This window comes from Sminthopsis crassicaudata, chromosome 6, assembly GCF_048593235.1.
Source record: "Sminthopsis crassicaudata isolate SCR6 chromosome 6, ASM4859323v1, whole genome shotgun sequence".
NCBI lineage: Eukaryota > Metazoa > Chordata > Mammalia > Dasyuromorphia > Dasyuridae > Sminthopsis > Sminthopsis crassicaudata.
Genome location: NC_133622.1, coordinates 236,003,468 through 236,016,725, shown reverse-complemented (window position 1 = coordinate 236,016,725; position 13,258 = coordinate 236,003,468). Strand labels below are relative to the sequence as shown.

Here is a 13,258-nt window from a genome sequence, read left to right as displayed (position 1 = left end):
CATGTCAGAAGGACAATAAAAATGGCACAGGGGGCAGAAATACGCTGCTTAATCACAGACGTACTGGTGGATGATTTGCATGTTAGGGGGCTTTGTGAGATCTCAGCTCCTCATGCTTTTGTAGTCTCTCCTCCCACTCCCCTTTCCACCGCCCTACTTTGGCCGGAGTCCACAGTATGACATGGTGAGACTGGGAACCTGAGACAAGCGCCTGTCGAAAAGATTCCTACCCAAGCCCCTGCCCGAAAAAGGAAGCCGGGAAGCTTCTTGGCTTAGTAGTTGCAGAGTTTATTTAAAGACAGGCTAGGGGGGTTGGGGGATAGCAATATCTTGAAAAATATTGACGATAAAGCCCGAATGTTCTGCACGTTGGGAATCACTCTCGTTCTGTAGCTTGTCCAAGGTCCACGGGTCTGGGAGCACTTCATAATTACAGACTGTCAAGACCCATCACGGCGATAGTAACGCGTTGGATGACCCGTTAGTCTGTAAGGAGCCATGTTGGATGAAGAATGACAGGGAAGTTCTTTTGCTACCTCTGAAGGATTCAGAGCATAATTATCATTTTTACCAAGTTTTCTATAAATTTTCAGGCATAACAGATGCAGACACCCCCAGGCTTGACTGCATATTGCCAAATATACTGAGCATGAGAGCTCAGTACAGTGGGGAAATAAAATGGGTCTTGGATATGAACTCATAGGATTGTGTTCCCTTCAAGGTCTTGCTTGGCACTGCCCCCGTACCAGCTCTGTGCATTGGCCGAGTTGCTGCATTCTTTAGATTTCCCTCAGTTTCATTATATGTACCATGGCCTACCTCACAAGGTTCTCGTGGCTAATAGCCACTCACCATCCCTGTGTCCTTCCTTGGCCACCCACCATTCTTTTTTTAATTAAAGTTTTTTGTTTTCAAAACATATGCATGGATAATTTTCTTTTTAAACATTGACCCTTACAAAACCTTGTGTCCCAAATTTTCCCTTCCTTTCCCCCACCCCCTCCCCTAATGGCAAGTAATCCATATGTTAAACATGTTAAAATATATGTATATATATATTTATACAATTGTCTTGCTGCACAAGAAAAATCAGATCAAAAAGGAAAAAAAATGAGAAAATAAAATGCAAACAATAAAAAGAATGAAAATGCTATGTTGTGATCTACACTCAGTCCCTACAGTCCTCCCTCTGGGTGCAGATGGCTCTCGTCATCCCAAGACCATCGGAACTGGTCTCAATCACCTCATTATTGGAGAGAGCCACATCCTCCAGAATTGATCATCATACAGTATTGTTGTTGAAGTGTATAATGATCTCCTGTTACTGGCCATTTCACTCAGCATCAGTTCCTGTAAGTCTCTCCAGGCCTTTCTGAAATCATCCTGCTGGTCATTTCTTACAGAGCAATAATATTCCATAACATTCATACCCCATCACTTATTCAGCCATTTTCCAATGGATGGGCATCCACTCAGTTTCCAGTTTCTGGCCACTGCAAAGAGGGCTGCCACAAACATTCTTGCACGTACAGATCCCTTTCCCTCCTTTGAGATCTCTTTGGGATATAAGCCCAGTACTAGCACTTAGAGTTGAGTCTTAAAGAAAGCCAAACAAAGCAAGGAGTCAAAGGTGAGTAGGGAAGAGTGTCCTAGGCCTGGGAAGACACCATTGCACATTCTCCAGAGTCAGGAGTTGGAATACCTTGTGTGAAGAACAGCAACAGGCCAGTGGAGCCGGATCAGAGAGGGGACTGACGTGGAGGAAGACTGGGAGGGTAGAAATGGCCAGATAGTAAAGGGCTTTAAGTGCCCAAAGATCCTGGAGGTGATTGGGAGCCACTGGGGTTTATATCTACATGGGTGCATAGCATGGTCATATTTGGGCTTTAGGACAGTCGCCTTTGGCAGCTGAGTGGATGAAGGAATGGATTTAGGAAGAGACTTGAGGGGAGATGTCCGACCCCCAGGTTGCTGCTGTAGACTACCTAGTCTTAGTTAAGGAGGGCTTTACCAAAGTCATGGCTGTGGAGGTGAGAAATGTCATAAAAATCAAAAACAACAATATTTCAGTACATAATAAGCAGATTGCTGTGTGCTCATCTTGTAGCTCTATGTCATTTTAATTTGCTGTGGACATTTACTAGCCAACTTACCAAACTCCTCCCTGACTCAACCTCCCCTCATTGTACATTCTGATCAGTTACCCTCATTGACCTTGTTCGTTGGGACGAGGCCATTATCAGTGCCCAGGTGGTCCAGAGTTAGGACATTGGGCAGTCCTGCGGCTACCCTGCACTTAGAGATAAGACCTTACCAACACTCAGATGCTGGGGGGGGGGGACACCCAGTCCTCAGTTAGGGCAGAGAAGGACTATCCTGGTTAACGAGTCAGTAGTTAGAGGGAATGCCCTAGAAAGTCCTTCTCAAATCCTTAACCAATGGAGTAATCATTGCCAGTCCCTAGACTGCTTGATTTTTCTCAGTTTCCACGACGAGATCGGTTCTTCCATTCCACAGGGATCACCTACCCTCCTGTAGGACACTGCCCAGATTTAGGCTTTGTGCCCCTTATCACTGGACCATTGGACCTACTGCTGTCTGATACACGTCAAAGTGCTGCTGATAAACTTCCCAGAAGGACTCTTGCAGTTGTCCCTTCCGAAGGAATCCCAGTAAGCCGCCACACCCATGAATGTCTTACTTTAGTTCGTTAGCTAATGCCCCAAGCTAGAAGCAAGATTCCTGGCAGCTGCATTTCCACACCCGGAATGGGGCCCGGAGCTCCAGGGCCAGCCCCCTCCTCTCCAGAGAGGTCTCCCTGGGGAATTCTCACCTGTAATTCCTCATACCTTATAAACGATTGCTCAAACTTGGAGCAATCCAGCGCGATGACTAAGGCCACCGTGATTCAGGATCCAAGGGCAGGTCGCCACAAGGAAGAGTTTTCTCCAGTTTCCTTCCCTCCAGGAGTGCTGATTGCCACACATTCTCAGGCAGGATTTCAGCCCTCACCAAGGAGGACAAGAGCTAGAGCCTCAACAACAAGGGAATTCTCCTTCTATTCTTAATAGGATTAATAATACCATAATATTAATAATTAATAATATTCTTAATTTTAGTTTCCCTCAGAGAAATATACTGTTTCAATTATTCTTTTAAAGTAGGAACAGGGAACATCACTTGTTTTTTTTTTTTTTAAACAATATTATGTAAATAAAACTCTCTATATAAAACAGCATATTCTTTTTTTCCCCCCTGAGGCTGGGGTTAAGTGACTTGCCCAAGGTCACATAGCTAGGAAGTGTTGTGTCTGAGACTAGATTTGAACTCGGGTCCTCCTGAATAAAACAGTATATTCTTAAAACATACATCTTTCTGTACCCACATATAACTGATACAGTAGAAACTACTTCTATTCTACCTCTTAGATTCATAAACCCAGACACCAGGGACAGTACGAGACTTCAGATACACTGTATCCCACCGGGAGGGACCCCCTCACTTGTTCCCTAGCAGTTTGATTGGCCCAATTGTCAGGATTCTGAAAGGGATGGAAGCAAAAGCAAGTTTAGGATTGGGGGAAGTCACAATATTGGCTAGACTAAGGTTAGTGGCAGTTTTCTAGGGCATTCTCCCAACTATCCGGATGGGGAGAGGGTGTTCCCCCTCTGCCTCTAAGAATAGGGTGTTCCCCTTAAGCATCTCAATGGCGATAGGTCTTATCACCCAATACAAGATACAAGACTGCCCAATATTCTAACTTGGTCTTGACCATGTCTAACCACCATCTTCACAATGTTGATGGTATAGGATGGTGGCTAATGCAAATACGCAATGAGGGAGATCAAGGCATGGGGAATTCAACAATCTAGTTAGTAAATCTTCCCCACAAATTAAAATTGCAGGATGGACCCCAAAAGACAAAATGGAGTTTAAGAAGCGTCAAAGGATCACACAGATATTCTCACCACATGATGATTCGATTTCCTTTGAAATCCTTTGTATTTTTGTTTTAAGTATTTAAAAATATCAGACAAGGGATTCCTAGTCCTATTATCTAAGAGAAAAGAAGCACTAGGTTAATAAGGAGACTATGATATAGACCAAGTCTATAACCCTTGGTAAGAGAGAAAAGATGAACAATTAATACTTGGGAACTGTGTGTCCCTGGGCAAGTCACTTAACCTCAATTACCAGAGAAAAAAGGAAAAAAAAAAGTTATTAGCCTAGAAACTCCTTGAGGGCAGAGATTGTCTTGGATTATCCAAAGCTTGGTTTTCCTAATTTATTCCTCTGAAGCAGTGACATTATTCAATTCCACACTGCATATTTCTATTGGGATGGAACCAATTACTATATTTTACATAAGAGAAATTATTCAAGGGGGAGTTATTACTCGCTTGTATTCCCCGGTGCTGGCCACATAGTAAGCACTTAATAAATGCCTTTTTGTTGATGAATTCATCCATGGGATAATATTATAAAATACTTTTTTGGAAGCACTCGATGGATGTAAGCTGTTATTATGGTCACTGGCTGACCATTTGCCAACATACCAAACCCCATTTCGGTCTCCAGAGCTCACAGTCCGGGGTTTGGGAATATGGGCCTGGGAAGATGGCAGCCCGTTGGACACGGACCTGGAGAACCCGAGAGGCCGGCACAAATGACTGCAAATGACCAGATGGCACTTCCTCTGTGGAGTTCATGCTCCCTGAGATCCCCAAGGGTGATTCAGTGTTCTGATCCCTTCCTCCCTAACCATTCTAACGAGACTTGTCTTAAACGGACAAGGAACAGCCAAAATAACCCAGAGGCAAGAATTCTACATTTTAGGACTTGCTACGGCTTGGAACGTCTTCTGGTAACCCCTTGGTACCCATGAAGCTCATACCTGGACTGAACCCCGGGCATGTGACATCAGCAGACTCTGGAGCCCTCTAAATCGTTCCCTTGGACGAGTTCCCCAAATCAGACACTATTGTCCCAATAAGCTGGGCCCGGAACCCTTCTGCCATCAATCTGCTGTTCCTCAAGTCATTTTAACCTAAAAATAGATTCCTCTAGAAAAGTTTCAATGATTTTCAGACCATTTTTCCCAGGCAGGATTCCCTGGGATTTTGCAAGCACTTCCCTTAATGACCCATTCTACATGGGAGGGGGGGGGCTAGTGAGGAATCCTGGCGTTTCCTCCCTCAGATGGTCAAGTTGGGACAGATGACTTGTGTCTTGTCCAGGGGAGAGCTGTATCTGTGTGTGTTCTACAAAAGAAATAACTCCCTCTTGAAAAGAAAATCAGATAAAAAACTCAAAAACCTCCCCCCACCCCCCCAGTCACTCCAGCCTGCACCGACTTGAGGTTAGTGGTGAGCCTGGGTTTGGATTCAGGACCCCAAGGCTTCCTGACTCCCCCTGCCCGCCCAAGGCCCCTTGAGTCCCTGCCATTTCGGGACAGAAGAGGGGCCTGGGTCTCGGCCCTCGGAGCACGGAACTCCTGGCCATCTCGTCAGCGCTGGCTGGGGATTTGTTCTGAAGTGCCCTAATGCGCTTGGTGCTCTGGGCACCCCAGAGGCAATTAAAGTGAGGTGGGACCTGCCAGCTTCCAGTTGCCGGATTTGGACCCCAGGGAAATCAGATGTTTTCTGCTCAGGAGCTTGGGAAATGCTTCCCTGGTGGCCGGCCAGGTGACCCACTTGCTGCATCTCAGGGGCCTGTTTTGGGGTAGAGCGCCTCGAAATCTTTAGAGCTCTGGTAGCTTTTTTTGAAATGAAGTTTTAATGGGCTCCCGTGCAATTATTCTTGGGTTACTCCTGAAGTTTATTTCTCTCTTTTTTCTATTTTCTGTCCCGGGGCCCAAAGGCCTGAGCCATCGGGCGGAGGGCAAATGCACAATTTCAGGGATTCTCCCAGACAACTTGCTCTTCCATGTAATCAGCCAAGGCCCATCACCCTCCGATCAGATTCCTTCTCGGGTTTTATTGGGCTGCAGCACCCCGAGGTGTGGAGGGGAGGGCTTTAACCGGCGGTGAGTGGGAGTAGAAACCGGGATTATAACCCACACTCTGCGGGACACGCCCTCGTGGGAGAGAGCAGCCTCCCGTCCGGATTATGTGCAGAACTCGCTGCGGAACGAGCCGGGGCGAGTGACGCCTGGGAGTGAGGCTCCGAGGGTCTCCCGGCGGCCTCGGGCCCCTTCCGCGGGCAGTCCCGGCAGGGCTTTTCACGGAGCATGAGCAGCTCTTCCCGATGCATTTAGAAGCAACATCATTTTGCTATTTTTAAATCTACGCCCCCTCTCCCCTTCACTCCACCCCCCACACCCGCCGTGGGAGAGGAGAAAAGGAACCGCGTACGTGCGAGGCCGGGAACACTTCGGCCGCTTCTCTCCGATCCCCCCGGGGCGCGCTCTTTGGCGGCGGGATAACGGGGTTCCCCACTGCAGGTCGAGCATCTCCCCTGCCCGGCCCGCTCTGGGAGGCCGAGGGGGCTGCGGGGCGGGGGGGTGACGGGGCTGGCGGGGGGGAGCCGGGGGGGGGACGGGGGCTGCGGGGGGAGTGTGGTGGGGGCAGCCCCGCGCCCCGCACCGGGGCTGGAGCCTGCGGGGTAGCCGGGACCAAGCGCCCCCCGGGCTGGCAGCACAGTCAATGCCAAGCAGCCCCCGTCCTGACGGGGAGCGGTCAGAGGGAGCAGCCGGCCCGGCGGGGGCGGGGGTGCCGAGCAGGTGGGCACATTGCTGGATCACTTCGGGGCTATAAATAGCGGCCAGGGGCGGAGGGGTGCCAGGGAAGGGCTGCGGGGAGAGGGGCCACATCAGAAACGGAGTTCCGAAAGCACTGGGGGTGACCCCGGAGCGGCCAGCCCCGGGGTGTCGGGGACGGGCCCCCGCCGGCTCCCCGCGCGGGGCCGTGCCCGGGTCACCCCGATCTCCACCTGACCCGGCTCCGCTGTTGGCCGGAGAAAGGCGATCCTGAAATCTCAGCCGGACTCCGGGCAGCGCTGCCCGCGAGGACTCTGACCCCGAGGCCCGTTCCCGCCCCCTCCCCCCGCGGCCCCCTGTCCGGGGTGCTCCGCACCAGCGACCTCCTGCTCCGGGCCGGGGGAGGGGGGCCCGGCTCCAGGTCCGGCCGCGGCGCGGGGGCGGGGCCGGTGGGCTGGGCTTCCCGGGGGAGGGCCCCGCGCTCCGGGAGGCAGCGGCACCGGCTGGAGCAGGAGCAGGACACGGGCCGGGAGCCTCGGCGGACCCCCACCCCCCGGCTGCCGCCCCCCTCACCCCGAGCCCAGGGACACGGTGAGTGCGCGGAGGCGGCGCAGGCTCGGGCGGGCTCCGGCCGCCGGCCCCGGCCAGGCGCCGCTCTCCATAGGGTTGGGCAGGGCAGGGCAGGGCGGGCTGCGGCGGGAGAGCCGAGGAGCGGGCCGCCCCCCGCCCGGGCCCCAGAAGTTTGCAGCCCCCGCGCCCCGGGAGCCCCCGGCCACCCCGCCCGGCGGGGGGGGCGACAGCCGAGGGGCGGGAGGGCCGGGGGAGGGGGCCTGGATGCCCTCCCCAGAGGGGGCGGGGGCCGCCTGCCCCCACGCTCCGCCCCGCCGCGCTTCTGGCTCGGGGGCTGGGGACCCTCTGGGGACCCGGCTGGCGGAGCCCGCCGCCCCCTCCCCCAGGTGAGCGCTCCTTCCGGGGCCTGGCCCCCCCAACCTAGTTGAGCGAGTTCGGGCCGCTCGGTGGGAGCCTCGGGCCAGGCCCCAGCCCCATTCCGCGCGGGCTCTGAGGCATGGACACCGATGCCGCCGGAGGGGGTGTGGGCAGGCCGGCCCGGCCGCCCCCCGGCCTCCGAGTGCGTCACCGGGCCAGCGTCGCTAGCGGCCGCCAGGTTGGGTTTCCTGAAGCGCCCCTTTGTTTTGCCCCTCCCTGGGCCGTTCTCCCCCCTCGCTCACTCCCCCAAAGCCTGCAGCCCCCCACGCGCCCCGCACTCCCCCTGCGCTGCCACCGTTCGGCGCGCTGCGTGCCGGGGCTTGCTCTGCCACCGCCTCGCTGGCCCTGGGCAGGCAAGCCTGGCCCGCCGGCGCCGCCCCCCTCCCCCCGCCCTGAAATGCCAGCAGGCCCGACCCCCAACACAGGACCCCTCCCCCAGCGTGGGCAAGGCCACCCGGCCCCCAGAGTGAGGGAGAAGCCCTGGGGCCCCGCTGGGGTGGGGGCTGCCCGAGGAGCCGGGAGGGCCAGATTGGCGCCTCCAAGGGCAGAGCTCCGGCCTCCGGCTCAGGCCCCGCTCCCTCCTGCCCTCTTTTGGTGGCGGGGTCAGGGAGTTTCATGCCGGCTTCACCCGGGGCTTCCAGCCAGCGGCCATACCCCGGAGCTTTGCAGGGGCAGCTGCGCTGCAGCCTCGGGCCTCTGCCAGGCTGAGGGGAAGAGCCCTCCCTCCTTTCTGGGGTTGGGGATCCCTGCCCCTCACTCTGCTCCACAGGTGAGCAGGTGGGGCCTTAGACTGACCTGCAGACCAGGGGTCGCCCAGTGTGGGGGGCAGCTCCCTAGATCAATTGTTTCTGTTTTTTTGACTGTGGGGAAAAGGGGGGTTTGTGGCCCTGGCAGTGCCCGGGCTTTGGGCTGAGTGTTTGCTGTGAGAGGCCCGAGGGAGCTGCGCCAGCTCCCGAGCACACTGCGGGCTCTGTTCTGGGGAGGGGGAGGGGAGCGGAGCCCAGGGTGGCTCCCTCCAGAGGCCTCTTCAAGGCCCTGTCACAGTGCCCGGGGTGAGGAACCGGGGCACGGCGGGCGGGGAGCGGGCGTCCTCCGAAGAGGGCCTTCAGCCTCCTGGCCGAGCTGTGGGCACAGGCACGCGTTCCCAGGCCCCCCCACCCGTCCCAGAGCAGGGATCCATTATCTGGGGGGGGGGTGAGGGGGAGAAATGTCCTCAGTGTTTGTCCTCAAGGAATGTGTGTTCTCTGCCCCTGACCTGTGTGTGTAAACCCAGCAAGGTGAGGGGGCCGGGGGAGCTGACATAAGGGGGGGGCAGGGCCTGGGAGACGGGGGTGTGTGTGGGGTGTAATGGCTAGGGTGGGATCTTGGATGCTGCCTCCGGGCACCCACCCGGCCCGTCTGTAGGTGGAGTCAGTGGAGTCGGGCTCTCCTTGTGTCATCCCGGGGCTCTGTGGTACCCCCCGGCCCGGGGCCTGGCCCCGTTCTGGCTCTGGGGAGGGCGGGCCTGGGCTCCCCACAGGCCGCAGCCCTGCTCTGGGAGGTAAAGCGCTGTCACCGGTCCTGGCTCCGGGACAGACAGGTTTCTCTGGTTTTCCGCTGACCTCGGTAGGGGAAAGGGTTTCGGCTTTGGAGTGAGAGGCCCCGGGCCCCAAACCCGGCCCCGCCGCTCCCCACCCGGGGGAAGGGACTTCGGGCCTTGCTGCTCAGCTGGAAGGTTCTCCAGCAGGGGCTACGGCTGGGGGGCTCGTGGGCCCCTCCCCAGGCCCCGCCACAGAGGGGAAAGTAATGGGGAACTTTGTCCTGGAGTTAGCAGGGGCCGTTGTGGGATGTCTGGGGAGAAGCCGGCCAAGACTTCAGGGTCAGGGGGATTTGTGGGAGAATGCTGCTTGTTGGGCACAGCGCTCCTCCCGGAGTCAGAGGCCGTGCATTCAAATCCTGCCTTTCCCATGTGAGCCTGGGTGGCACTCTGCTTCCTCCCGTGTAAAATGGAGATAATGCCAGCTCCGACCCCCAGGGCTGTTCTGAGGATGGAAGCTGAGGCACTAGATATGGAAGGCTCATTGTCCCTGTCATCGAGCCAGTAACGCCAACAGGCCTTGGCTCTCTCTGCCTGGGGCCGGGCATTTTGTCCTTCTCTGAAGCTCTCCTTTACCCAGGGAACTTGTGAGGATGGTCCTCCCCGGAGGAGTCACTGGTTCTCATGTCTTGTGGGCATTGGGCAAGGGAGCGGGCCCTCTGTGCCTGGGGGGGGGGAGACCTTTCTCTCCTGAGCCCCCTGGAAATGGGGGCGTGGGGCTCTCTGGCCACCTTCCACCCTCTAATCCTGGCCAGATCATGTGACCTGGCTGGCATTCCCCTGCTGGCGTCGGGCGCTTCGGGCAGCAGCTGCCGTGTCAGGGGAGCAGGCCCGGCCCTGACTGACTGCCCCCCTCCCTCCCTCCAGATTAAGGAGCTCGGACCCCGAAGGCCCTTGGTTCCCGCCTCGAGGCCCAGGTACGCCGGCTGGTAGTTGGGAGCAGGGTGGAAGAAGCCGGGGGGTGGCAGGGGGTGACATGGACCAGAGAGGACAGGGAGCTGCTGGGCCTGGAGAAGCCCCTCCTGCCTCTCCCTCTGCTGGACCCTCCCAGCTTCCACAGCTCTGGGGCCCGGGGAGGGTCAGGGGCTTTTTATATTCGGAATGTGGGGCTGTGGCCAAACGTGCCCCTCCCTCGGCTCCTCAGCCCACGCTGGTCCTTCTCAGTGCCGGGGAATCCGCCACCATTCGGTGCTGTGGTGAGAAGATGGCTTCAGAGGACGACGCGGGCGGGGAGATCCCCGGCGGCAGTTTCTGGGAGGTAAGGGGGCCCGGTGGCAGCAGATGCCTGTCCGGCTTCTCGCCCTCGGGAGTCGGGGCAGAGGACCCGGGGCGCGAGCCCCCTCTGATCCTTCCCATGGGCCGAGCCGACGGACTTCCCAGGGCCTCATGGGGCCCCCTCGTCCCGGGCCCGGAGTCTGTGGGAGCGGAGGATGAGGCCTCCGGGGGGCCCTTTACCAGCAGAGGCCAGAGACGGTATGAGGGGTAACGGGAGCACTCCCTCCCACCCAGGCCGGGAACTACAAGCGCACGGTCCAGCGCGTGGAGGACGGCCACCGGCTCTGCGGGGACCTGGTCAGCTGTTTTCAGGAGCGAGCCCGCATCGAGAAGGCCTACGCCCAGCAGCTGGCGGAGTGGGCCCGCAAGTGGAGAGGGGCCGTGGAGAAAGGTGCCCAGGGAGGGTTGGTGGGCACGGGGGCACCCCGCTGGTCCTGGGGAGGAGTGTGGCGGGAGAGATGGCACAGGTCCTCGGGGAGAATTGGTGGGCTCGGGAGCCCCTACACCTGCCATGACTCAGCGTGCCCCCGCCACAGGGCCCCAGTACGGCACCCTGGAGAAGGCCTGGCACGCCTTCCTGACGGCGGCGGAGCGGCTGAGCGCCCTGCACCTCGAGGTGCGCGACAAGCTTCATGGAGAGGACAGCGACCGCGTCCGAGCCTGGCAGCGGGAGGCCTTCCACCGGCCCGTGCTGGGAGGCTTCCGAGAGAGCCGGGCGGCGGAGGACGGCTTCCGGAAAGCGCAGAAGCCCTGGGTGAAGCGGCTGAAGGAGGTGAGGGGCGAGCGGGCACGCTGGGGGCAGGGAGTGGGCACGGCCTGGCAGGCAGGCCCTGGAGCCTCGTGCCCACCCCTCGCAGGTGGAGGCTTCCAAGAAGAGCTACCACTCGGCACGCAAGGAGGAAAAGACGGCACAGACGCGGGAGAGCCACGCACGTGCAGACAACGCCGTGTCCCAGGACCAGCTGCGCAAGCTGCAGGAACGGGTGGAGCGCTGTGGCAAGGAGGCGGAGAAGGTACCGGTTCACAGCTTAGAGCCAGAGGGGCCTCTGCCTCTGGGGCCTGGGAGGCTGCTGGGCTGTGGCCCGGGGCAACAAAGGGGCCTGGTCTCCGTCTGGGGGTTTACCCCCTTGTCCTCAGACTCTGACCCCTTCACCCCAAGCCAGTGGCAAAGTCACTTTAAGAATCCCAGAGGGGGGGCCTGGCAGTGAACCCCACAATGAGGAAACCCTAGACCCGGGCGGGGGCTCCGGAGGGCCAGCCCCTCCGGGGACCCCAGCGCCTTCTCCCCTCCGGCCGCCCCAGACGAGGGTCCAGTACGAGCAGACTTTGGCGGAGCTGCACCGCTACACCCCCCGGTACATGGAGGACATGGAGCAGGTGTTCGAGGGCTGCCAGACGGCCGAGCGGCAGCGGCTCCTCTTCTTCAAGGACATGCTGCTCAGCTTCCACCAGCACCTCGACCTCTCGAGCAGCGACAGGTGTGGCAGCGTTAGGAGCAGGGCACCATGGGCATCCCAGGGCACTGTGGGCACCCCGCGGGCATCCTCCCACCCTTCCCTGGAGGGCTCTGCCTCTGGCTGGCTCTTTACCCTCCGCCTCTCCTCTTGGGGAAACTCGGTGGGGCCGGGGACTGGGCTCGGGGCCTTCAGGCTCCTAAGGACCGCGGCTTGGGCTTTCAGGTTCCAGCAGCTCCACCGGGATCTGCACCAAGGCATCATGGCCGCCAACGATGAGGAGGATCTGCGCTGGTGGCGGAGCACCCACGGGCCCGGCATGGCCATGAACTGGCCGCAGTTTGAGGTGGGTGAGCTCTGAGTCCCCTCCCCCCCCCCGGCCACACATTGTCTTTTATCAAGTTTAATAGAGGCTCATATGGGAGGGAGGACAGAGATGGAGCAAGAGACAGAGACCAAGATTGGCAGGGAGAGCATAGACAGGAGGAGAGACAGAGAGAGACAAAGACAGGAAAAAATAGAGAATGGAGTGAAGGGAGAGAGTTAAAGAGACGGAGAGACAGAGGGACAGATGTACAGGTGGGGGGATCCAGCACTGACGGTCTCCCCTGGCCCCGCTCAGCCCCAGGCTTGAACCCCCTTCCTCTGTTCCCCCAGGAGTGGTCTTTGGACACTCAGCGGACAATAACCCGGAAGGAGAAGGGCAGCCGGAACCCAGATGAAGTGACGCTGACCAGCATCGTGCCCACAAGGGACGGCTCGGTGCCCCCCCAGTCCCCGGGGAGCCAGGGGTGAGTGGGCCCGAACCTTTTCCTTTGAGTGAGCGTGTGGGTGGAGCCATTTTCCCAGTCATGTGGGAGGGGAAAGATGAGGAAGCCACCCATCTCGTCTTGGGGGGGGGGGTCTGTTGGTCCATGGGCACCTCCTGCCTCCACCCCCTTCCCCTCCCCCGGAGGTCAGAGGTCAGAGCCTGGCTCAGGGAAGGGGGAGCCAGTTTAATACTGGGGAGAGTTTTCACAAGGAGAAGGGGCAGGAGCTGGGGGGAGTCCTGGCTTCCAGTCTAGCCTCAGTCCTCCCTGGCTTTATGATCCTGAGTCAGAGGCTTCTCTCTCCGGGCCTGGCTTCAACACCTCTGTCCCTCCCCAGTCCTGGATCCTGGGATCCCCTCAGTGGCTGCTGCCCTGGTCTCCAGGACCCCATTGGAGGCCTTCATGCCCTTTAAAGCTCTGGCCCAGGTATAGGGGGGCGGGTCCCAGCAGGCTCTGCATT

General features: G+C 58.2%; 1 protein-coding gene across 10 annotated transcripts in view; it reads left to right on the top strand.

The window, feature by feature from the left end:
• The window catches only part of PACSIN3 (protein kinase C and casein kinase substrate in neurons 3), a 39,605-nt gene that overhangs the window by 25,288 nt on the left and 1,059 nt on the right, over positions 1 to 13,258 (top strand). The window contains exons 1-9 of one of the 10 annotated variants that reach the window (XM_074273824.1): positions 6,067 to 6,442; positions 10,128 to 10,177; positions 10,425 to 10,518; positions 10,770 to 10,926; positions 11,072 to 11,307; positions 11,393 to 11,548; positions 11,838 to 12,013; positions 12,215 to 12,335; positions 12,647 to 12,780. In XM_074273824.1, coding sequence (XP_074129925.1) covers positions 10,465 to 10,518; positions 10,770 to 10,926; positions 11,072 to 11,307; positions 11,393 to 11,548; positions 11,838 to 12,013; positions 12,215 to 12,335; positions 12,647 to 12,780 — 1,034 coding nt within the window. In that variant the 5' untranslated portion in view covers positions 6,067 to 6,442; positions 10,128 to 10,177; positions 10,425 to 10,464. Of the gene's footprint in view, positions 1 to 6,066; positions 6,443 to 7,149; positions 7,289 to 7,600; positions 7,654 to 8,155; positions 8,454 to 8,730; positions 8,962 to 10,081; positions 10,178 to 10,404; positions 10,519 to 10,769; positions 10,927 to 11,071; positions 11,308 to 11,392; positions 11,549 to 11,837; positions 12,014 to 12,214; positions 12,336 to 12,646; positions 12,781 to 13,258 lie in introns of those variants that run through there. The other 9 variants (XM_074273825.1, XM_074273823.1, XM_074273829.1 and 6 more) reach the window with 9 other exon arrangements.